A 25,700-nucleotide genomic window follows, 5' to 3' on the forward strand; every position below is an offset into this window, starting at 1 on the left:
ATTGGCGAATAAAATAAATGCTTGTACTTTAATGAATTTCTAAAATTCATTATAAAAAGACATGACTAGGGGCATCTGGGTGGTTCAGTGGCTTAAGCCTCTGCCTTCAGCTCGGGTCATGGTCTCAGGGTCCTGGGATCGAGTCCTGCAGCAGGCTCTCTGCTTAGCAGGGAGCCTGCTTCCACCCCCCCTCTCTCTGCCTGCCTCTCTGCCAATTCGTAATCTCTCTGCCTGTCAAATAAATAAATAAAATCTTTAAAAAAGAAAAAAGACATGACTGGGACACTCAAAACTCATTTTGAAGCAAAGAAGGATAGTCCCTTTTAAAGAAAAATAAGTAAAGGTAAAATACTGAGGGAAAAATACCCACAGTTTGTACTTTTGCAAACATTTTAAAGAATTCTTGGTTTGATGAACTCACAAATGATCATACAATAAGCCTCACAGTACATTTTGTATTTGTTTCATTTATTTATTTGGAGTAAATATTGCTATTTATATGTAGGGTAGCAGTGCATCTATTTTTTTATGAATGGAATATCATGCCACAGTGTTGTATAAAAGCCATTCTATCTGCTAGATGTTCTATAAAGTCAATTTATCTGCTAAATAATTCTGTCATGGAATTTCAGTTTCCTGTGCCTGTGGAATGCTTGGATATGTTAAAATACTGCATTGCAGTAAAAGTATGATCACTTTTCTCCTGGAAGGTTAAAACTTCTTTTCCCCTTTGAGGAATAGCTAGCAATTTAATCAAGTTCTCATGGCATCAGAGAGCATGTTTAAATGAAAAAACCCTAATAAAACTGGCCTTTTCTATAAGCATAGAAAGAAAGGAAATCTGAGGTTTCAGCTTGTGTGGGAAGAATGGGAAATGATGAACAAAAATGCAGCATGGCTGAACCCAGAGGCTGATTCCTTCTGTGTTTCTGTTAGATCTTTTTTCCTGAGTAGTGGAATGATTTACTTAAACCTCCTAATTGCTTGTGATTTTTTTTTTTTTTTTACTTTTTCTCTTACCCACCCCCTGCACTTTTTTTTTTTTTTTTTTTTTTTTTTTTTTTAATGAGTGTCAAGGACTCCAATTGTACCATGTGCTTGGTAATTACTACAGAAGGCAGTCTGAGTGTAAGACAGTTGCGGTTTCTGTAAGAAAAATTTAGAATTCACCAAAGCAAAGACTTTAGTGAGGGGGGTGCCAAAGCTTGAGTCATTTGAAAACATTGTGAACAGAGCTCTAGGAAAAATCCAGTTGTAATCAATCCTAAATAAAGAGCAAATGACCAGAACAATGAAAAAGACCTTTTTCCAGAACAGACTGCTGTGATACTAGAAAGTTCTTGCCACTGGGAAACAATGTGTATACATTCTTGTTTTTAGTACTTATTTCCTTTTCAGCATTAACTAATTCGCACTGCAAATACTGGTAGCAACTAGTTTACAGTTAACTAATTTCGGATTACAATCAAAGTTGCTCTTGTTTTTGGAAGAATTCCTCTTTTTTTTTTTTTTTTAATTAACTTAAATGTGTTATTTGTTTCAGGGGTACAGGTCCGTGATTCATCAGCCTTACACAGTTCATAGCACTCACCATAGCACATACCCTCCCCAGTGTCCATCACCCAGCCACCCTATCCCTCCCCCCACCCAGCAACCCTGAGTTTGTTTTGTGAGATTAAGAGTCTTTTATGGTTTGTCTCCCTTTCTGGTTTCATCTTGTTTCATTTTTCCCTTCCTTCCCCTATGATCCTCTGTCTTGTTTCTCAAGTTCCTCATATCAGTGATGTCATATGATAATTGTCTTTCTCTGATTGACTTATTTTGCTCAGCATAATAGCCTCTAGTTCCATCTATGTCGTTGCAAATGGCAAGATTTCCTTTTTGATGGCTGCATAGTATTCCGTTGTATATATGTACCACATCTTCTTTATCCATTCATCTGTGGATGGACATCTAGGCTCTTTCCATAGTTTGGCTATTATGGACATTGCTGCTATAAACATTGGGGTGTACCTGCCCCTTCGGATCACTACTTTTGTATCTTTGGGGTAAATACCCAGTAGCATAGTTGCTGGGTTGTAAGATAGCTCTATTTTCAACTTTTTGAGAAAACTCCATACTGTTTTCCAGAGTGGCTGCACCAGCTTGCATTCCCCCCAACAGTGTAGGAGGTTCCCCTTTCTCCGCATGCTCATGGAACCTAAGAATTCTAAAGGAAACTTTGTCTTAAAAAGCACCCTGAATAGCATTTGCATTTTCTTGGAGCTTACCTCCTGGGAGATGCTTCTCTGACCATCCTATTCAAAATAGTGCTTTTCTCTTGCCTTGCTATCTTCTTCTCATGTTCAAGTTTATATTAAATACTCTAAAGGTTAAATTTAGTAATTTAACAGAAAAATAACATTAATATACTTATATGAAATATTACATTTTACATTTTAATTAGGGTTTGGGTTACTGTATGATCACCTCATTAAAATGTAACTATCAAGAGGATAGGAATTTTGTGTGACCTGTGGCATTTTGAGAGACCTTCCTGTGTGTCAATATAAATATCGTGTATCTTTCCCCATTTCCAATCCCACTGCTCCCTTCATTCAAACTCTTAATTGCTCACTCATTAATTATTACATTATTGGCCATCTTTCTACTTTTCCTGGTTTTGATCATGACCTTCTGCCACCCTTTCTCTGGCTTGTCTTATCAGCATCGTTCAAAGCTTCTCAGTGGTATGCCATTAATAATGACAGAAGTTACACTGCACAGCCTGACAATGGATATCTCATCGTCTAGATGCTTACCTCTCTTGGCAGCATCTTCCACTACCCTTATTTCTGGCATTCCGAAACTTCCTTGATGTTTTCCAGCACATTTCCAGCTCCCTCATTGCACCTTTGCATCATTGTTTTCCTGTGTAGAATTGTGCCCTTGTCACCATGAATACCCCTCAACACTGAAAGCAAGTTTGCCATTCTGAAGTCTCCCATGAATTTCTGATTTCTTGGGAACTTCCCTTAACTCCTTTTACACCTCGATTAAAGCATTTGTCATATTGTCACGTGTCACATGGGACGTGTTAGTTTCCCTCAGTAGCTCCTGAAGGCCAAAATTGAGGTTTTTTTTTTTTAAGATTTTATTTATTTATTTATTTATTTATTTATTTATTTTTAAGATTTTATTTATTTATTTGACAGAGAGAGATCACAAGTAGGCAGAGAGGCAGGTAGAGAGAGAGAGAGGAGGAAGCAGACTCCCTGCTGAGCAGAGAGCCCGATGCGGGACTCGATCCCAGGACCCTGAGATCATGACCTGAGCCGAAGGCAGCGGCTTAACCCACAGAGCCACCCAGGCGCCCCAAGATTTTATTTATTTATTTAACAGAAAGAAAGAGAGAGAGATCACAAGTAGGCAGAGAAGCAGGCAAAGAGAGTGGGAAGCAGGCTCCCTACCTGATGTGGGGCTCAATCCCAGGACCCTGAGATCACAACCTGAGCTAAAGGCAGAGGCTTAACCCATTGAGCTACCCAGGCACCCCCAAAAGTAAGTCTTGATAATATTTGCATATCCTCAGCATCTAGAACCATACCTGTGACACAATAGGTGTTCAATACATATCATTAAATTTCACCATCAGAGGAGAAAATTTTCTGATCTTGTATTTCTTTCTTTTACAGATCATGCTTAAGATACTTGGCTCACTTTTTATTTTCTTATAGATAAGGATGAAGGAGGTAGTCTCTGTCTTATTTGTAAAGTATTCCTGAAAATACTTTTATTTTTTTCCTGAGAAATGTTGGTGTCTTTACTTTTCAGGTCTATGGTTTCCCAAAAGATATGTGACTTTGTCTCATAATTTGTATTATCCTGAGTTTACCGAGAAAACATTTATGTTTAACTGAAATGTTTGTTTCCTTTTGTCTCAGATCACAAAGCCAGACATGGGATATAATTTTAGTTGTAACATTTAATTCTAATTTATTTTTAAGTTAAAACAAAGAAAAAGGGCTAAAAAGATGAAATTAAAACCTGCTACTTAGAAATTCTCAGCTAAAATGTCTACTGGAAATATGGATCTCATGTCAAGTTAAAGAATAATTGTTTAACAACCATTTTCTTGTTCTTGAGAAAAGCTATTACCTAGAGCATTTTTGTACCACTGAGTTTCTCGATTTCATCTTGAGTTCATATTTTTACATAACTCAACTCTGAAATTCCTAACTTAAATTTGGAGAATTTCCTCTCTTTGATTCACCTCCTATTTTAACTAAAATAACAAATTTTGAAAAAAAATCAAAGCAGATCTTTTGGTCCCATACTTTGTTGGGTAAAAATGATTGCTTTTTCCATCTATTTCTGTCACACATTTTTCAAGTCTCATTCGGGATTAAGAGCATAAACTGTCACGTTACCTGGGTGGCTCAGTTGGTTAAGCATCCAACTCTTGCTTTTGGCTCAGATCATAATCTCAGAATAATGAGATCAAGGGAATGTCAAGTCCCATATCAGGCTCTGTGCTTAGTGGGGAGTCTGCTTGAGAGTCTCTTTCCCTTTCCCTCAATCCCTCTTCTGCACCCTTTCTCTCTCTCTCTATCAAATAAATGAATCTTTAAAATAAATAAATAAATAAATGAAACTGGTCCTTATTGTAGATGAGTGGTCTGCTACTACCTCCTCATTGGCCTAATGGAGATCTGTGAGCCATTCTCTGAAAGTCTTATACCCACATCCTCTAATCTGATGCTATATCCTAACATTTCTCTTTGGTAATCGTACACTGTATTCTTTATAGGCTTTCATAAAGAAAGAAAAAGAAAAATCGTAAGAAAAACATTTTTTGTTTTACTTATCAATGCTTAAGCATTTTGAGAACCTTAAGTAGATTTTGTGATTTTCTTTCCTTGTTTTGAACCAAAGGCTCTATATAGAGCCTTTAAAAAGACCATGAAATAGTCCATATGCTTTCCCATTGTTGAGAAGCCATTTCTTAGTCTATATATTTACTTCTGGTACCCTAGCTCTTCAGCAGAAAATTGAAAAGAATTTCAAAAAAATAGTTTAGAGATTAACACTGACAGAGACAGGAAGATTCTTCAGATTTTCCTATTCATTATTTCTATAAAAATATTCAGGTGACTTCTGAGACTTACATATCAAAAATCTAAAAGTTACAAAGTGCCAAAGGAAAGCTCAGACAGAACCTACCTAAATGAAGCAGATTTACTGCTGTCATGCTCTTCCTGCCTCAGGTCATCTGGAAACCCAGGAAGGTGAGAAGTCCATAGTAACCTTTTCTTTTACAGAGATGTTATCAGCAATAACACCTCTAACCTGTCCAGAGATTTCTCAGCAACCCTATTTGTCCTCATGTCTCTCCTCCTACTGCCACTAAAAAAACATAAAGTTCCCAACCTTTATCATGTTAAAAATGTATTAGATTTAAATTAAAAGTAAGCACGATGAGTATATTAAAAAATTAATATACTTCAAGAATTTTATGACTTTCCCAGAAATGTGTTTATTTTTTTAAATTAATTTAACATTTTTTACATTCCTAATCATGTTTTTATTTACTCTTGGCCAATGTTAAGTTTGCTGTATGCCTGATTTGCTATGATAAGTCAGTTTTTATATCCAAATGTTTCATGTACGGACCCATCATAAAATATTGCCACATCTGTGGCTACATTAAGACCTTCACATATAAGACTGGAATATATTGTCTTTTTAGAAAGATTTATCATTGTGGATATTTGTTGACTTGAATATTTTTTCCATCTCCATTTTTTACCTCCTCATAAACATAGACAAATTACATACATTTCAGTCCTAGAGGATTTAACAAATTTTTGTCACATCATACCACTCCAGAAGTTTGACAGAATACAAATAACAAGCAATAAAAATGGAGCTGATTTCTTGAGTTCACTCCAGGGTACACAAAGATAGGTCTGCTCAGAGAAAGAAGTCAAACAGTATATAAAGACAATTGGATCAGACTTGAGTTATGAAGGAATTCCAAATGATGCCCAACTCAACTGATGGTGAACAAGCTATTTTCAACTTATAGTTCCCCTGAGTCACCATCACAGGCAGTGGTGGCCTAGCACGACCTAGCACATGGGCTGCCTGAAAACCAAGAGAAAGAAAAAAAAAAAAAGAAAGGAGAAATTTATCTGCTGTTTATGACTCATACTTTAGTCTTATGTGACTCATAGTTTACTTTTCTCTAGAAGAAAATTAATATTAACTAGATGTGGGGCTTTCCATGAATATAGATGGTCAACACATTTTAAAATGCATGTAATGCAAATATTTTGCCTTCTTCCATTTTTTTTTCCTTTTAAATACATATGACTCAGAAAGTTTATATTCATGTAGCACCTGCTATGTCCTCTCTCACTGCATTTACGGTGTTATCTTGTAACCTACATTTTCCACCCATATCTGTCTTCCTGATTATAGTGTGAACTGCTTGTGGTCAGAATCCCTATCTTAATCACTATTGTATTCCAAATGCCTAATAGGATTCTAGTATAAAGCTGGTATTCAATAAATGTTGATTGAGTAAGATACCAGAAAGCATAGTAAAACAGTTGGTGATTGATAACTATCTGAAAATTAGATGAAAGCTCAATAAATACTCATTAAAATAGTTTATTATAAACAGTGCCTCTCAAGGAAAAACCTAGTTCTTCGGTCATGTGGGCTCTGACTTTTTCTCAATATTGTTCCTTTTTTTGTTTGAATATCTGATCAGATGAATGCAGACCTGACCAGACTTGTGTGTCTCTGTAACCTGCTGTAATATCTCAAAAAAAAAAAGCAATAATAATTCTGTCTTATATTAAACATCAAAAATCAAGTAAAACATTATCTAACACTATATAGTTCAATGAAAAAGAGCTCTACAGAGGTATTAGCTGAATGGACAATAAATGGACAATAAACTGAAATCAAGAAAGGTAGGGGAGCCTAGGTGGCACAGTCAGCATCTGCCTTTGGCTGAGGTCATGATCTCAGGTCAATCCCAGGGTCCTGGGATTGAACCCCACATCAGGCTCCCTGCTCAGTTGGGAGCCTGCCTCTCCCTCTCCCTCTGCCATTCTCCCTGCTTATGCTCTCTCACTTTCTTTCGCTGTCAAATAAATAAATAAAATCTTTTTGAAAGAAAGAAAGGAGGGTGCCTGGGTGGCTCAGTGGATTAAAGCCTCTGCCTTCAGCTCAGGTCATGATCCCAGGGTCCTGGGATCAAACCCCGCATCGGGTTCTCTGCTCCTTGGAGAACCTGCTTCCTCCTCTCTCTCTGCCTGCCTCTCTGCCTACTTGTGATCTCTGTCTGTCAAATAAATAAATAAAATCTTTTAAAAAAAAAAAAAAGGAAAGAAAGGAAATAAGGTAAATTTATTTCAAAATGGTATAAAACCTAATATTTTTATCATTCCCCATCTTACAACAAATGGATGTAAATAGGCAGATGATACAGAAAATACAGACACTTTATAAGCCATTTTGTTAAAAGAAAAGGTTATGTTTTTCTTTTAGTTATTAATTTTAATTAATTTTTTATTTTAATTATTTAAATGTAGAATCCAGCCTCTCATTTGAATCCCAGTCACACCAGCATAGTCGAGGCCTACAGGCTCCTTTCCTAAAGGGACCGTTTCTAAGAGACGCTCATGCCTCTTTCCAGTTCATGTCCAATACCACTGTTGGATTAATCATTCTACAAAATATGCTTGGTTATGTCACTCCTTTGTCTCCCATCTTTCATGGGTGTTTTTTGGCCTTTCAGAAAGAGGCTAAGCATGTCTCCTTTGACAGCTCCGCCATTGCCTTCCTGTCAGGCTCTTTTCCCCATGTCCCACATCACTTCTGGAACATAGTAAACAATTGCGGGCTTTACACATGTTCCTCATTTATCTGTTTAGTAAACATTGTTTTGTTGCTGAGCCTACTCTGTGCCACGCACTGTACTAGGTGCTGGAGGTGCGGAAATGAATTAAACACAGCCCTCTCTCCAGGAGCTCACAGCTTCCTGAAGAAGACAGACAGAATAGGGAGGACCATTCAACACAAAGTGCAAACTGGAGTTTCAGAATGTCAAGATGATGCCTACACCAAGTCTTAAAAAATTGTGAGATGTGATCCTCCGTGCTCATTCTTCCTATAAAGATTTCCCTCCTTTCTTTGACTTGCTCCTACTTGTCCTTCAAACTCAGCTCAGGTGTTATTTCCTCCTGGAAGGAGCTGTTTATGTCCCTCTACGGCTTCCTTTTTTTGGGGGGATGGTCTTTGTGAAACGTTTTACTGGGGGAGGTTCTCACATTCTGATCCTATCTTAGGCCAGCACATGATAAGAGGGTGACAGGAGCTCTGGTACCCAGAGGTGGCTCAGATGGAAACTGTTAAGAACCATGTCCAAAGGCCAGCTCCTTGGTACTTCAATTTTCCCTTTATAAAATGGGACAGTGATGTTCCCTTCTAGGTCAGAAACACTGTTGGATAAAAGTGGGGCAAAAGCCACAAGAAAGAGGTTCTCCACCCCCAGAACATTCCTCAAAGCCCCGACCACATGTCATGGAGCCAGAAAAAGGGAATTTGTCCTAGAAACCCTGTTTCCAGTGGTCCCTCCTAGGGGAATGTGAGAATGCAGCTCTCTCTGAATACCTGGAAGCTGGGGCAGGAACAAAGGGAGATTCTGGACAACATCTTGATTTTCCAGGATACAACTTCCTGTCTTATCTGCATATACCACGCTGTATTTTTATTGCTGGTTTGTGAGATCCTTTAGCAGAAGGGCTATCTATTTTTCTTCTATCCCCAATGCAACTGTTCCCTATTTCTTGTTACATAGAGCCTTTCCATTAATGTTTTAGAGTAGGTTTTCAGTTACTTGTTTGATGAATTAAGATTTGTCATCTTAGAATTGAAAGGCATTTTAGCAGCTGTATGTGCCATTGTTCCATCAGTCAAAACCACAATTGATTCTATAATAGTCATAACAGGATGGACGTTTGGCTTTTGCTTAAATACATCTACTGTTAAGGAGTGCATTCGGTTCATAGAAATATAGATAAATGCTATGACGTTCTATGGTAAGCCCATATACTTACTGTATTTGGAATAAGACTTCAGTCTAACCATATTAGAAGAAATCTCACAGGGCTTGCATTTGTGGAAGGAGAATTGTTCATCAGAATATGAAGGAATTGAATAGATGAGATAAAGTAGTGGGAAGCAGCATCGATGATATCTTGTTTATAATTCTCCAGGTTTTCATCCTTTCTTCTGTCTTAAATAGCTAGAAGCAGATTCCTGTCATGGAAAACCATAAAGTCATTAATTTTTGCCTACATCCTTCTCTCCCTGCTTCATTTCCAATTCTCCATCCTTCATTTATTTTCTTTTCATGATGACCATTTTCTTCTCCAGCTTTTGGGCTTTTGTTTGGTGGTTTTTTGTTTTCAATTCTAGTATTTTGTGATAGATAACACCGCCTTCAAGTTTATCTAAGTTATAGCTCTCTAAAGAAATCTCTGAAGCATCTTTGCCTCAAGGACTGGTCATTGTTTTTAGATCGTAGCCACTTGATGACCCAGTCAGAGCCTTCTTAGATGTCCAGAACTAAAGGATCTTTACTTCAGAGTAGTGCAAGGAAATACTTAGACCTAATTTTTCCTTGAGAATGTCTGTAATTCCATAGACACATGTTATTGGTAACCAAAAGAGATTTGTCTGACATGTCTAAAATCAGATTTTAAACTGGAAACATTTTAAGACAAAATCATTAATTGTCAAAATCCAAATTACAATTTCTCTGATGCTTCAATTCATACTTATTTAAAGAAAACTTCAGTGCAATTCTTACGATTGAATTTCTCCCTGTATAGATAAGGATTGATGTATTGGTCAGTATTGTTCAATATTGATGTAAGGGTCAAAAGGTATTTGTTCAATGCTTTGTAGTTTGTTCCATGCATCTGAAACTAACATTTGGGTTTCGTGCCCTAAGTTTACGAAACTAGTAATTGGGAGAGTCAGGATTCAACCCTAATTTTCTGGTTGGAAATCTATTATTTCCTCCACCATATCTTGGTACCTAAGTGCGGCTCCTTAGCTAAATAACATCAGTAAAACCTAGAGCTTTAGAGCATTTTAATTAGTATTTATTTCAATTATGTATACAAGGTATGCATTAACCCTTTTATATACTGTGAAAGATGGGTCAGAAGTAATGTAGAACTATGAAATAGAGGTTGTACCCCATGGTCACAGAAAGTATCTTACCAGTTCAGTGTGGTAGATTGTTATCAGTGGAAAAGACTTATGAGATTAGTGTTACCTGGATGGACTTTCTAGTTCCAGTCCGTTCCACTAGTCTCACCACTTGGTGAAGAAGCAAACGATGATATGGATATTAGTGGATTTGGCTTTCATTCCAGATTTCCCAAGCAGGGTTTCACTTGGTGAAATATTTACTCTCTCTCATCTCAGTTTTTCAGTATGGGACAAACCACACACTGGATCCAATTGCTAAAAATGTTTACTTAAAAGGCATAAATAATAAATAATGGGTAGAGTTCATTGAGCACTTCCAAGTTATGTGAGATTATGCTTTATTTCTGTTTTGTAATTCCACCAATAACCTAATGCTGGGTTTTGTACAGTGTTCAATATCATAAGAAATAATGCAGCTATCAACTCTCTTCATGCAAATAGTTTATTAGACATGGTGTGTGATGATGAATGAATCCTCTATAGGTATTTTATAGTTAAGTCTGAAAAGAACAGAGAAGACATCAAACAAGTATCTGGATTATCAACTTAGACCTTTTTTTTTTTTTAATTTTTTATTTAATTTTTTATTTTTTATAAACATATATTTTTATCCCCAGGGGTACAGGTCTGTGAATCACCAGGTTTACACACTTCACAGCACTCACCAAAGCACATACCCTCCCCAATGTCCATAATCCCACCCCCTTCTCCCAACCCCCCTCCCCCCAGCAACCCTCAGTTTGTTTTGTGAAATTAAGAGTCTCTTATGGTTTGTCTCCCTCCCAATTCCATCTTGTTTCATTGATTCTTCTTCTACCCACTTAAGCCCCCATGTTGCATCACCACTTCCTCATATCAGGGAGATCATATGATAGTTGTCTTTCTCTGCTTGACTTATTTTGCTAAGCATGATACGCTCTAGTTCCATCCATGTTGTCGCAAATGGCAAGATTTCATTTCTTTTGATGGCTGCATAGTATTCCATTGTGTATATATACCACACCTTCTTTATCCATTCATCTGTTGATGGACATCTAGGTTCTTTCCATAGTTTGGCTATTGTGGACATTGCTGCTATAAACATTTGGGTGCACGTGCCCCTTTGGATCACTACGTTTGTATCTTATGACCCAGCAATTCAACTTAGACCTTTTTCGTGCCACCAAGACCTTTTTCCTCAGATTTGCATGGAAAACAAAGAGAAGGGATAGAGAGTTATAGTCAGGTTAAAGCTTAAATAATCAACAACTATTTAAGCTTTGAATTCAGCATTTGTAAGCAAAGATGTAGATTCTACATAAATTTCTAATACTGCTCGGGGTCAAAACAAGTTTCTGTTTTGCTATACTGATATGGATAGTAATAGTATAAAGCATAATAAGCCTACATGGAAAAGGGAAACAGTATTTATTAATTGTATTATATAACTAGTTGTTTTACTCTTTTGTAGCAGTACAAAATTACGATGCCAGTCTTTTTATTGAATTGGTACATTACATGATGACAGGGCAGAACATATCATAGAAAACATTCTAGAACTATCCGTGCCAAGAGCATTATAAAAATGGAGACATGCCTATCTGGCACAGAGTGTATTTTTCCTTTAGATTTTCCAAGTTTTCATTGTTTCTCCTTTTGCCAATTTTTGAGAGTATTTAATGTTGCCTAGTAATAACTATAATCAGTGACTATTTCTGTGCTTTGTGATCTTTTTAATATTGTAATCCAAAGAAAAACAGTGTGGTTTGTGGTCATATGGGAATCCTGAGAGAAAAAGTCCTACTCTGCTAAATGACATTTTCAGCATGCATCTAAATTAAATGTTAAAACATTCAATTACTTCCTTGAAAACTTTGCTACTTCAGAATATCACATGTTCATAACATGTTTATTAACCTACATCCATTTCTAAAATGATTTAATGGATAAAAAAATGTATAACCGGATTTGAGATATTTTCAGCAAATGTGCTTTTGTCTTAAACCGTTATTGAATGCCAAGGAGTATCTAAAATAAATATTCTAAAGACAGTTTGAAGATGTAGATTGACTGAGGCCAAGTTACTGCTTTCAAAATACAAAGTGAATTTTACCACAAACAATGGGTAATTTTAACCATTCTTCTGAGAAATTTCTGCCTCCCTCTAGTAGGATTAGACACAACAACAAACTGGCATATTACCAGGAAGCTGACTAAAAGCAGTCAGTCCTGTGGTTGGACACAATTGCCTCCTCATAAATGTACCAGACTGAGGAAGTGAAAGCTTTAGCCTCTATTTATGAGAATGACATTGTGACCTATCAAGATAATTGTCTCAGAGACATCTGGGTCGCTTAGCTGGTTAAGTGGCTGCCTTCAGCTCAGGTCATGATCCCAGGACACTGGATGGACTTCTGCATTTGTATCCCTGCTCAGCGGAGAGCCCCCTTCTCCCTCTGCCTGTGCTCCCCTGCTTGTGCTTGCTTTCTCTCTCTCTCTCCCTAACAAATAAATATATAGGTAAAATCTAAAAAAAAAAAAAAAAAAATCGTCTCAACCTTCTACTTCAGTTATTCTACAGGGTGATTGTGTATGTAATACTATCACTCCCTGTTCTTTTCTGAAATCCTGTGAAGCAGGCTTTCCTGGAAGCATGAGGTTCCAAACTTTAGTGTATCAGAATCACCTGTTGAACTTCTTAAACCAATTTCCAATCCCCATTTTCAGAAATTCTAATTTATTAGATCAATAGCAGAGGTAATTGGCTGAAAACACTTTAAGGTACATTGGAGTAGATGATTGCCGAATACTGTGTCAGTTTCGTGATTTAAGTACTTTTTCTGAAATGAGACAAAATAGTTTATCTTAAAGATATTTCTAAACCTACATGTCACATGGTCTTTCTTATGTATACTAGGTCATGCTCAGGTCTAGTTAATCTTTGAACTTGGTATCATTTTTTACACGGCCTTCAATGGAGTTAGAACTTGAGTCCAAAACTACCATGCCTGAAAATTAGATTCAAAACCATTGTCCTCTCACCCAGTGAGCTAGTGTTAGCCAAACATCCATAACGGTCAGAATGTTTTTCCATGTGTTTATCTCAAGGTAGGGGATTGATGATTAATTCATTCAACATTCAACAAATATTTGGAACCCATCTGAAGACTAAGTGGCATTTGGGCTGGTTTATATATTACTATCTGTGTTAGTTGTGTGCATCTAACTTTTGTTTTTTTAATTTTTTATTTTTTATAAACATTTATTTTTATCCCCAGGGGTACAGGTCTGTGAATCACCAGGTTTACACACTTCACAGCACTCACCAAAGCACATACCCTCCCCAATGTCCATAATCCCACCCCCTTCTCCCAAACTCCCTCCCCCCAGCAACCCTCAGTTTGTTTTGTGAAATTAAGAGTCACTTATGGTTTGTCTCCCTCCCAATCCCATCTTGTTTCATTGATTCTTCTCCTACCCACTTAAGCCTGTGCATCTAACTTTTGCATGGCCCTTTTCAGACTTTGAAAGAGACTTTGAAAGAGAAATATGAAAACCTCCAACTAAGTAGGTAGAAAATCAGAAAATGGTTTCTTTTTTTAGTACAATGTATCTCTGCTTTGCATCTTTAGCCCTGAGAAAAGAAATTCATCCATAGCTTAGGAAGACATTAGAGGGGCGCCTGGGTGGCTCAGTGGGTTAAAGCCTCTGCCTTCGGCTCAGGTCATGATCCCAGGGTCCTGGGATCGAGCCCCACGTCGGGCTCTCTGCTCAGTGGGGATCCTGCTTCCTCCTCTCTCTCTCTCTCTCTGCCTGCCTCTCTGCCTACTTGTAATCTCTGCCTGTCAAATAAATAAATAAAATCTTTAAAAAAATAAATAAAAAAAAAAAAAAAGGAAGACATTAGAACTGTCAGGGACATTTTCTTCTAGGTGGTTCTGCTTACTTTTTATTTCTTCCCTTAAAATAGTAGAAAAAATGTGACAGTTGTACCTTCTTTTCTTCTATCTGCAAGCACTCGGGGCATATGCGCTCAGGAACTTTTGTTTGATATACTTGAATAAGTATATCTATGTGCTACTTGCTCTAAAGAACAGAAAGTATAAGAACTTTCAGAGTTTAATCAAACTATTTTTTTTGCATGTACAATATTCCAGTAGTCCAATATTCCAGTAGTCCAATGATAAGTGGAAGTCCAGATGAAAATGACTCTTTTTAAACTAGTCTTTAAATGCTTTAGTTTTAATGTGCACATTTTAAATCATTAGGCAGAACCAACAAAAGTGTGGTTTTTCGCCACCTCCAATATAATAAGTCACATGTCATTTGAAAGTTACAATTCATTTATTAGCAACATTTGCTTGAATGGTAATTAAAAGAGTATTCTAAGAAAGATAGATAAAAGAGAAATACTATTTTTATGGGGCGAGTGGGTGGCTCAGTTGGTTAAGCCTCTGCCTTCCCCTCAGGTCATGATGCCAGGGTCCTGGGATCAGGCCCCGTGTGGGGCTCCTCAATCACTGGGGAGTCTGTTTCTCCCTCTTTCTCTGCCCTTGTGCCCACTTGTGCGGTCTCTCTCTCTCTCTCCCAAATAAATAAATAAAATATTTTTTAAAAAGGAGAGAGAGAAAGAAATATAATTTTTTAAAAACCAGTAATGTTAGTTTTTCTAAGAAATCGTATTTCTCATGAGAATTTATTGACCTAGTAGTTATCTGAAAGATCTAGAATATTAAGTAAGATCTTATACATGTTTTGTGTAAAGAAAATTTAAGTTTATTTTGTATTTTATTCATTTTACATACATGAGGGATAACATGAGAGCTACTGTGTACTAAATTATAATACATAATTTCTTTAAAAAGTGATACCTTAAAGTAAATTTTCAGAAGGTAATAGGTCCAGTTATTGTTTATTTATAACATGTATTCTGCCTGATTTCAGAAAAGATCTGATAAGTTTTACAATTAAATTATATATAAAATAAGAAATAGAACATAGTACCAAAGTCTTAGAAGGGGGTAAATACTATAGCTAAGCATTAAAGTTCCTAGTAATTAAAGGAAGATGTGGAAAGTGATAGATTATTTGATTGACTAAGAAATATAAAAAATTGGCAAAATACATATCTTAATTCTAAATTATAATATAAATTAATTTATTGTGTATACCCTTGTGCTAGGTACAATCATATCACAAAAGGGTGTGTTTTCAAGAGTGGTTTTACAGAATTAGAAGCAGACTTTTGGTTTGCCTGTAGGCAAGTCCAAATTTTTTTTCACAGGAAAAGAAAAGTAAATATTTAGATATATATGAATTCATGTAAGTATCTGGATAGAGACTCAAGTAAAATCCCAGAGTTTTGAAACAGAGCATTACAGTCTTAGGCCTGGACAGTTTGAAAAACAGATACACTTAAATACAATAGAATCTCAATGTAGGAGAGATCTAATTATTGATACTGCAATCAATATTCTAGAAAGCTGATAAATAATAGTGGGGCTGCCTGATACACCCATCGAAAAGCTATAAAATGTATCTGTAAAAATCTATATTAATTATCATATGAGATATAAATTTTTCTATTTATTAAGTAATTAAAGATTGGAATATATCTACCCTAAACCATGAACTGTTCTGCCAAACAGACATGTCTTATATGAAGTTAGTTATTTAATTTTTTTCTGTTTCTTTTTATTGTTGTTGTTTTGTTGTTCCTTCCAGTGTTTCACTTATATATCTCTTCTCTTTCTTGGGATTACTTAGCTATAATTATCCAAGAGATTTGACTACTTATAGGGCTCCTGATTCAAGGTAATAAAACCTTCTCAGTATGAGGAAAAGTAGTTATTTTACTCAGCAGCCTTAAACATCTATGCATCACATCTACCTCAAAACAAAATTGAATAATTTTATGTAAATAGATAAGGAATTAATCCATATACCATTTCAACTGGGAACTTAATCTGTAGTAAGACTGTTTTCATTCTGGTTTTAATATGAGGTGATATACATTGAGTCTTCAATGGGTTAGAAATCTAATCAATACCAAGTCATATCATTTGGCTCCTATCCTTAGAATCAAAAGTCTATGACAGACTGCCAAATACTCATGAATCTTACATTTTTTAAAAATAATTAGTCATTAAAGAAATGAATTGGAGTGTAGCCATGGTCAGTGGTTCAACAGCTGGGTTGAAAACATGTGTGCTTTTGCCAAAGAGTATTATAGACCTAAGGTTTATTGAGGGGAAAATGCTAGGATTTTAAGAACTAGAATTTTAAAAGGTGGAATTTTGATGAAAGAAGAAATAAATCTGTTCTTAGAGAACTTTCAAATATCAAGAGGAAGTGGTTGTATTAAAAAGGGTAGGGGACATCTGGGTAGCTCTGTCAGTTAAACTCCTGGTTTCAGCTAGGGTGGTGATTTCTGGGTTCGGGGATCAAGTTCCACATGCTCTCTGTGCTCTGCACTGAGTCTGCTTGAGATTCTCTCTTCTCCCTCTCTGCTCCTCCCCCTGCCCACACTCTTTCTCTCTCAAATAAAATGAATAAATAAAATCTTTAAAAAGAAGGTTAGCAAAGATTGAAGCTTACCACTCAAGTCCATGACTGACATTTTGGTGGCACAAGATTTTCTCCCAGCTTTCTTTCCAACTGTGTATTGTGTATCTTAATTGAGATGAATACTGGGGCCTTGCAATATGCGGTATAAGAGCAATGATATGATCAAGTCACGCGAGTATCTCATACTGATATAATGAGAAATTTGAACCTCGTGGATCTCTTTGTTAAAAATCCATATTACAGGTTGCTGTATCCCCATTAATACTGGCATTTGCGTTTAGCTCTACCAGGTAAGATTCCCATTGGAAATAAATGTCTCGGACTTAGTACATTTCTATTCAACTTAATAATTCCCTTGCCCACATTCTCAAACTACATTTTTGGAAGGGAGGTAGGGGGAAGGATTCAGGCAGCTTTTCAGTTTAATAATCAAACCAGGTGATTGTGTGGTAGATCCCCCCCCCCCCACAGCTGTTCAGCTGTTAGGGGCAGTTAGGATCTGTGATCTTTATATGGAAAGAGAAGAGTCTTTCTCATTATACGAGAGGAATGGAATATCACAATTCCTGGTACCTTACAACTTTCCTTTTATAGATTTGGAGGGGATTGGAGTTTATCTCAGCTTTCTTATCTTCTTTAATACTACATTCACAGTTTTGGGGGAGCATCAGATAAAAGTAATACATCAGGAGGAAGAAATTAAAAGATGCTGTGATCTCCTGTAACTATATTGTAATACCATTGTGAAGAGTGGAGATTATCTATGACCCCAAAACATGGATTAGGGATTTAAGTGAAATTTACTATGAGTGGGTAGTATTTTAATAATACTACATTGCGATTGTAAGAGAGTGTGGCCGAAGAGTGTCTCCTTTGATTCCAGCAGCTTTTCAGTACAGCAGATAAAAATCTTTCCAAATCACATTTTCTGTCAAAGTCGTTTTGTCAGAGCAATGCTGATTATAGCTTAAAATCTCCTCAAATGTTGTCACTTAGGATGGTTAGACTTTGTATATTTCTAATACCCAACAAATAAGAAATTGATGTCTGATTAATCTGCGAGCATTTTACCATGTATTATCTGAATAGTCGTATCAGGAAGTCAGATGATGCATTTTAGATAATTAATTCACTGTATTTGTGCCACTGACATTAATTAAAGCAGCATGGCCACCCAGCTTTTTTTTTTTTTTCCAAAATGAGCTTTTTTTTTTTTTTTTTTCTTGGAAATATCACCTTTCATTGATTAATTGAAAAGAAAGAATACAAAACTCTAAAGCATTTACCATTAAGGAGTTTAGGATTTAAATGCTTGGTGTCTTGAAAACAAAGTATCTTAACATTTTAACATTTAACATTTAATATTAACACTTAACATTTAAGTGGATGATAATCAAGTGATACTCTTCCTCAGTCAGGCATTGTTTTTTTAGGTCCAAGGTGAGGAATTTTTGTCACTGACAGATTTTTTCCCAGAGAGCCCTGGGGGAAAAACTGCCAACTTAAACTGGGAGTTTAGGTGTTTATATAATTTTATTTACTTTGAAGATCTGTGGCTAGGATACTCTCAGCATTAAACAAAGGCTAAAATCCAAACCTAAGCATTTCCCAAATCCTTTTGAACACGTTAATAAACACGGCATCAGGAAAAGTTTTCTATGGCCAATTGGTTGGAATGTTTTGGACATCTCTGGCCCTCCCTGAGATTCCAAAATTCCAGTAACATATCAAAAGCCCTCTGAAAGATCAAGTTATACACATCCCTATGACTCAGCGTTTCTCAAGCTTATTTGCACATGTAAGCATTGACAGTCTTCCCCCCCCAAAACACATCCCAAAACTAATCAAGAAATTACATCTGATGCATTTCAATAGAGGAATTATTCTATCTATACATGACCAATATTTTTCAAAGTCATCAAAAACAAGGAAAGTCTGAGAAATTCCCACAGCCAAGGGAAAACTAAAGAGATGTGAAAAGAATTGTTAATGTTTGCAGGATGGGATTCTAAAGCAAAAGAAAAAGGAAATTGCAAAAATTAAAAAGGAAATCCCAGTAAACAAGGGACTTCAGTTAATAATAATATATTAATATTTTATAATTATAACTAAAGTACCATACAGAGGTAAGATTTTAGTAACAGGAAATTGTGTACAAGGATGCATAGAAACTCTTTGTACTGTATCTGCTTAGTATTTCTGTAGATCTTGAAGTGTTCTAAAATGAAAACCCATTAATTTTTTTAAAGTGGTCTTAAGAAGGCATATACTTCTTTTGGAGAAACTTCCTACTTACAGGTATTCATTCAGCATGCAAAATAGACTGGACAGTGTAAAAATATGGAAATTTTAATTGAGCTATTTTGGGAAAGGAAACCAAGGCATGTAAAGAAAAGGATGCCAAGCCAGCATCTTGAATACAAAAGTCACAATTGGAATCCAGGTTATTTCTTCAATCCATTAGACTTATGAAGGTGCCACGACAGTTCAGAAAAAAATATAATCCTCACACTCCTGGATGAGGTCCTTTGATATTTGACTGGAAGACAATGGCAGACTGCATTCTAGAATATTGCAGAATTATCCTTATAAGGATGGAGTAGAGTTTTCAGGTATATACATGGAGTGCTGAATTCTGAGAGTACACTCCTGCCATTGGGCTTCTGCATCTTAGACATTTGCCATGTCTGCCTTGGAACATGCTTTCAGTTCTAAATAATACCTGTAGACATTTGCAAGTAACTATTGTTGTACGCATCATGTTTTCAGCCTCTGGTTCCTATAGTAATAATTCCAGAAAACTACTTAAAATATTTTATGTATAATGATTTCTGGTATGATTGGTAGTATCATTCTAATAACAATAACAAAGATAACAACTACTATTTATTGAGCATGACTGGGACTGTGCGGAGCCCTTTATATTTTTCTGTTCACCTTTTATAACAAACAATAAACTGGACATTGTTGTCCTCACTTTACAGATGAGGAAACCCTTCTGTGGATCCAGTTCATTGTACATTGTTAGTGATGTAAGGATGCTCCTTGGCTTATTCACAAGTCCTTCAATCAATGTTTCAAAAGCTAAACTTCTGGGGCACCTGGAGGGCTTAGTGGGTTAAGTACCAGCCTTAGGCTCAGGTCATGATCCCGCATCTTTGGATGAGTCAGGCTCTTTACTCAATGGGAAGTCTGCTTCTCTCTCTGCACCTCCCCATGCTCGTGCTTTTTCTCCCTCACTTTGTACTCTCTCTGTCTCTCTCTTGCTCTCAAAGAAATAAATGAAATCATATAAATTAATTAAGTAAGTAAGTAAAATAAATAAATAAGTACTAAACTTCTCTATCCTTTTAGAATATGTTCTTAGGAACAATAAATAGAACCTTATGGGAAGGAATCTGGGAGGAGGTTTGGTATTGTAGTCAAATTAGTTTAAACAAGTTAACTCATCCAGCTGTCCTGGAATGAATAGAAAACTAGAATTAGAACCTGAAGAAAGCATTGAAATTAAGTTTAAAAAAAAAAAAAAGACAAATACTTGTTAGGAATCTGGTAAGAAAACTTACTTTCTATGTAACTTAATTTATTTGTGATGTCTCTAAACAGAGCTTAGTAACAGGAGGTAGATTAATTTTAACACAATCTTGTTGCTTCTTTGGAGTTTTTTACTTGTTACTGTTTTTGAAAACAGGAAAGTGTTCTTAGTTTCCCTCAGAGACAGTCATTGCCTATGTCATTATTGGCAATGTGGAGACAATAGGCCAACCATGAGTCTACCTTGCTGGCAACAGTTTTCTAGAACTGAGTGATGAAACACCTTTTCTTGACTATATCTCTAAACCTAGTGGCATCAGCATGGAAATCAAGGCTATGCAATATTTTCCACTCACTTAACATGTGGAGAACACCCATCCCGTGACTTATTCAAACTTTACTATAATTTATAACTACCTGATATATGTCAGTGATTCAACTTGTCCAGATCTGATTTGACTTACCTGTGAAATAACATTATAAGGCAGGATGTGGGCCTAATACTGTATTTTTTATTCTTTCTCTATGTAAGATTTATACTAAGAGAAAATCTTAGTACATCTATATATACTCTTAATCTGTAGATAAGGTTTAGGAAAATTTGCTAAAAAATTAAGTCAAAACTCTCTTTTAATATACAGTATCCAGGAAAACATATCTACCTCTGGTTTGAATTGAACACCTTTGAAATGGAAAGGACTACTACATTAGACAATGCCTTCTCTAGGGTTCGGGGAGAGTTGTGTTTTTAAGAGTACTTGGAGTGATCTTCCCTAATTCATCTTTCCCCTTAGCTATTTGTTTTCTTACCTTTTTCTACCCAATGTCTTCATACTGCTGTTTCCCCTATCCTGAAGGATTCTTCAACTCTACTGTACAGTCAATAACATAAGTCAATGAAAGTTATAGATCTCCTTAAATGCTAAACACTAGTTTAAAGTAAATTGAAGTCACATAGTAAAGGAATAGATAAGCCAGAAAAGATCTGTTAAAAAAAAAAAAAAAGGTATGAACAATAACTATTTGCTTAATATTAGCAGTGGATTATTAAGCATGGTTTTTTGACCATAGCTAACCATTGAGTTTGCTATAAGTTTTCCCTGTCTTAGGAATAGTCATATCAGATCAGATTTTCCCAAAGTGATGGCGACTATTTTTCTGATTCCAATCTCAGGAGAGGTCACAGGGCGTGGAAGAATGGCAGATGATCGGAAAGATGAAGCAAAGGCGCCTCACTGGACCTCCACTCAACTAACAGAGGCATCGGCTCACCCACATCCACCTGAGATTAAGGACCAAGGCGGGGCAGGGGAAGGACTTGTCAGAAGCGCCAATGGATTCCCGTACAGGGAGGATGAAGAGGGCGCCTTTGGAGAACATGGGTCACAGAGCACCTATTCAGATACCAAAGAGAATGGAATCAACGGAGAGCTGACCTCAGCTGACAGAGAAACAGCAGGTAACTAAGGGCTCCTCTGTGCCCAGGGCTGGCTTCGTGCTTTGAAGTCTGTTTCATCCGAAAGTGAATTAATTTACTGCAATGATCCTCTGTCACTAGTGCTAGGACTGAAATTCCAGTCAGTCAGGGGAAATAGACACCAAAAGAAGAGAATAATCTTGGGAACTAGCCAGACATTCCCCCAAATTAGTTGTATTCTTCATCCCCTCTCCCTATTTAGTTTTTACCACGTTAGTTGTAATAGACACGTGGCTCAGTGTATGTGTGTTTTGCTAGTAACTGTCAGCTTTTTAGGTCACGGAAAGAAAATTTCACAAATAGTTACTTATTGATTCTCTTGAATAATATTGGACCTAAATTTGATTGACTGAATAGAAGCATATTTACTTTTGGGGGCAATTTGGAGTCTATCTTCCAGCCTTTAAAAAAAAAAAAAAGAGAGAGAGAGAGAGATTGAGGTACCTGGCTGGCTCAGTTGGTGGAGCATATAGAATTTTGGTCTTGGAGTTGCGAGTTCAAGCTTCATGTTGAGTGTAGAGATTACTTTAAAAAAAAAAAAATCCTTAAGGAAGAGAGAAAGAGAGTGAAAGAAAGGAACCAAACACATACACATACATAGGAACCATTCCATACTTCCTCAGAGAGTTTTGTAAGAAGTAATATTACAGATGCTTGAAGGAGAACATAATTTGAGTTACTCTTAAGTACTTCCTTTCAAAGTGTAATTTCTACCAATAGTCCTCTTTCTTCTGTCATTGATAATATCATCATTGATGGTATGGTCATTATAACATGTAAACAGCATTAGGAAACACTTGCTTGCACTGTATTTGTCACCATCAATTACCTTTTTTCTGTAACCAGAATGTAATGTGTTTGAACACAGTAACTTACAGACATGCCACTCCACAAAGAGTAGGTGAACTGCAAGTAATAGGAAAGACTGTGCCCCCTTCACAGTCATCTCTTGCTTATTCAAACCCTGATTTCCTGCACGCTTTCTCAATTAGACAGCAACACTTCTCAACTGTACACTTTGTTCAAAAAATGTATTTAAATTTCAGTGCGTATGATTAAGGGCATCTCAGATAACTGAGGAACAATTACATAAGGACATAGTGTAATTTTTTTAATCCCCTCATTCAATAAACTATTGTTGAGCCTTTTCGATATGTAAGATGTGCCAGCTTCTGTGCCAGGGCTCGTGCAAGGTATGTCTTCGACCTTCACAGAGCAGATGACCCAGGAGCAGACATGGGACCTGTGCACACAATTCAAATGTGAAACACAATGTGTTCTATGCTAAACCAGCAGTATAGAAAGGCAACGCTGACAAGGGATCGTTTCTACTTAAGACCAAATTTCCCAAAGTGTGCACAGAAGCATCCTGAAAAGTCACAGCAAACTCACAGGGCGATGGCAGAGTATTTTAATTGCTCAAAGGGAAACACAGTGATACTCAGCATCTGTTAAACACCACCGGACCTCAAGACCGTTCACAGTTTCGACATTCGATCACACCACATTCCTTTTTAAGACTTATCTATGTGAAGTCAGATTTTTGGCAGTTGCCATGATAAGAAGCAAGGATCCTGCAGAAACTCCTGTGGAACAGGAGAGGAGAGTGAGTGTGCAATCTAATTCAAGCATTTGTGAATCTGTGCAGTGCTCAACAGGCACATATGGCCTGGTAGTAAGAAACTGTGGATACAACTGAAATAAAAATGTTATTTTTGCCTTTCACGGTCACAATGAGGATTAAATGAGATGGTGAAGTGTACAAAGTCAACGGATCAGAGAAGAGCATCTATTAATTACCGTTATTGTTATTTCTGGTGGTGGTCCTGTCGATATGGACAACGGGGCACTCTTGATCAAGGCATCTCTTTATACTGTTGAGGTCAATATAGCTTGAACAAGGTAGGACTTGGGTGTCATGAGAACTAAGTAGGAAGGTTTTGAAGAAATTGAGGCATGAGGAGATGAGGACATGCTGGAGCAAAATGACTGTGGGGAAGACAAGATAACGTGATAGGCCAAGATTTTTCTCATCATCCTATCCAACAACACCCGCTGTTGCACTTCGAATGCTCAATTAATGTATGTTGAATGAGTGTGTGAATGAATGCCAAAGAAAAAAAGAAAGTCCTTTTCAAATTAATGGTGACACTACTGAAAAGTCTTATCTTACCAGTTGAACCTTACAGATAATGATAGCAGCTTGTAATACACTAAAGAAAAAAGTAGCTCTGTGTGCTCGGTCAAGCGGTGAAGAGCCAACATCACTCTCTATTTCTTTTTAGTAGTCTTAATTATTTAAGAACATCAGAAAAATCGCTTTGCCGGGTCAGTGTGTCTCCACCTGCTTCTCTGAGAAAATAGTATAAATTAAAAAGAGCCTAACAGATGTTTCTCTTAATTGATGAGTTCAGGATCATTCAGAGTTCATTTTGAACTCAATTCATCATATTTCACTTGAATCTTATCTTACTCTTCAGACTCTAACTCTGGAAGTTCTATATGTATGTTCATAGTGACAAAAGTTGTAAACAGCCAACTGTGGGTTACCAGAGTAAGATGTACAATCCAAACTAGGGTATGATTTTACATGAACCTCCCTCCAGATATAATAAGACATGTAGTAAGTCCGTATAATGTGGAAAGCTGTAGGGAAGAAAATATACAACATTGTCTCATACCTACAGAGGATGTGCCAGTGATAAGTTAATGTGCAATTAGATTTCCCCCCAAACTTTAGCTTAAAATAATAGTACATTTTATTAATTGATGGTTTATACATAACAAAAATCATTCCCAGTAAGAAGTGTTCTTAAATCTGAAATACGGTCTTTAAAAATCCTATCCTTTGATGATAGGGTTTATTAACATGAACTGACACTGTATTTTGAGGTTGTTATTTTAAAGAGGACCAGAGGAGCAATTCATTAGCCTCCTCTTTTACCATTCACATGTAATCTGTCAGTATTTTGCATTTTTCCCTTGGAAAAGATACTTCTGGGGCACTGTTAACGTGGCACACTTTCCAGTAACATCAGGTCTTCAGCTATATGCTGTGGTGTCCTGGCCACTACTGGTTGAATCCAAAGATCTTTCTTCTCTCCTACTTTGCTATAGTCCTCTCTTCATTGTTAGAAACAAATTTATCCACAGGATTGTTTATTTTTACTCATCTCTAAAAGAAAAATCACATAATAAATGCAACCCAATCACTGCATCTCCCTCGCCTCTTCGTTCATCAGGCGGACTTACTTCAACCAAAGATGAGACACCGTCCTTTCTCATCTACACTTTTCGATGTTCACCTTCATTCCTGGGCCATAGTAATTTTTAACTTTTGCAAATGCAAGCCCATAGGCAGCCCATTTTTGATCCTATATGCTGAGACTTGGGGAAGGGAGAGAAGGGAATTCTAGTAGAATTCTTGTAGAATTAATATTACAGAATGTAATATTATACATTCTATTTCTTTATGGATTCCTTGATTTCATCTTTTTCCTCACCATGTAAAGCTAATCCATAAAAAAGTAGATAGAATTATTTGCTCACCCGTTGTAGCATCACTTTGGCTACGTCAAGATTTTTTTTTTTTTACATGTATTCACTAAGGTAACCTTTTTGGAAGCCATGCCACAAAAGCCCCCAGAATGAAACGAGAAGCCATGAAGCATCTAGTCACTTAGGAAATCAATAATTATGAGACTAAGAACATCATTTTTTACATTTGTTTTTTTTACCAAAGTAGAGAGGACACACAATGCTACTTTAGTTTCAGGTGTACAACATAGTGATTCAGCTTCTCTGTATTGTTGTTATTATGCTCTCCTTCCCTCAAGTGCAGCTCCCATGTGTCACCGTGCAATGC

General features: G+C 36.6%; 1 protein-coding gene across 24 annotated transcripts in view; it reads left to right on the forward strand.

The window, feature by feature from the left end:
• The window catches only part of MAP2 (microtubule associated protein 2), a 290,837-nt gene that overhangs the window by 192,020 nt on the left and 73,117 nt on the right, over positions 1-25,700 (forward strand). For all 24 annotated transcript variants that reach the window (XM_045078671.1, XM_045078674.1, XM_045078669.1 and 21 more), the window contains one exon: positions 21,533-21,817. In XM_045078671.1, the coding sequence (XP_044934606.1) occupies positions 21,556-21,817 (262 nt within the window). In that variant the 5' untranslated portion in view covers positions 21,533-21,555. The remainder of the gene's footprint in view (positions 1-21,532; positions 21,818-25,700) is intronic.

Source organism: Mustela putorius, unplaced genomic scaffold, assembly GCF_011764305.1.
Source record: "Mustela putorius furo isolate JIRA1106 unplaced genomic scaffold, ASM1176430v1.1 tig00000275_pilon_pilon_pilon, whole genome shotgun sequence".
NCBI classification, from domain to species: domain Eukaryota; kingdom Metazoa; phylum Chordata; class Mammalia; order Carnivora; family Mustelidae; genus Mustela; species Mustela putorius.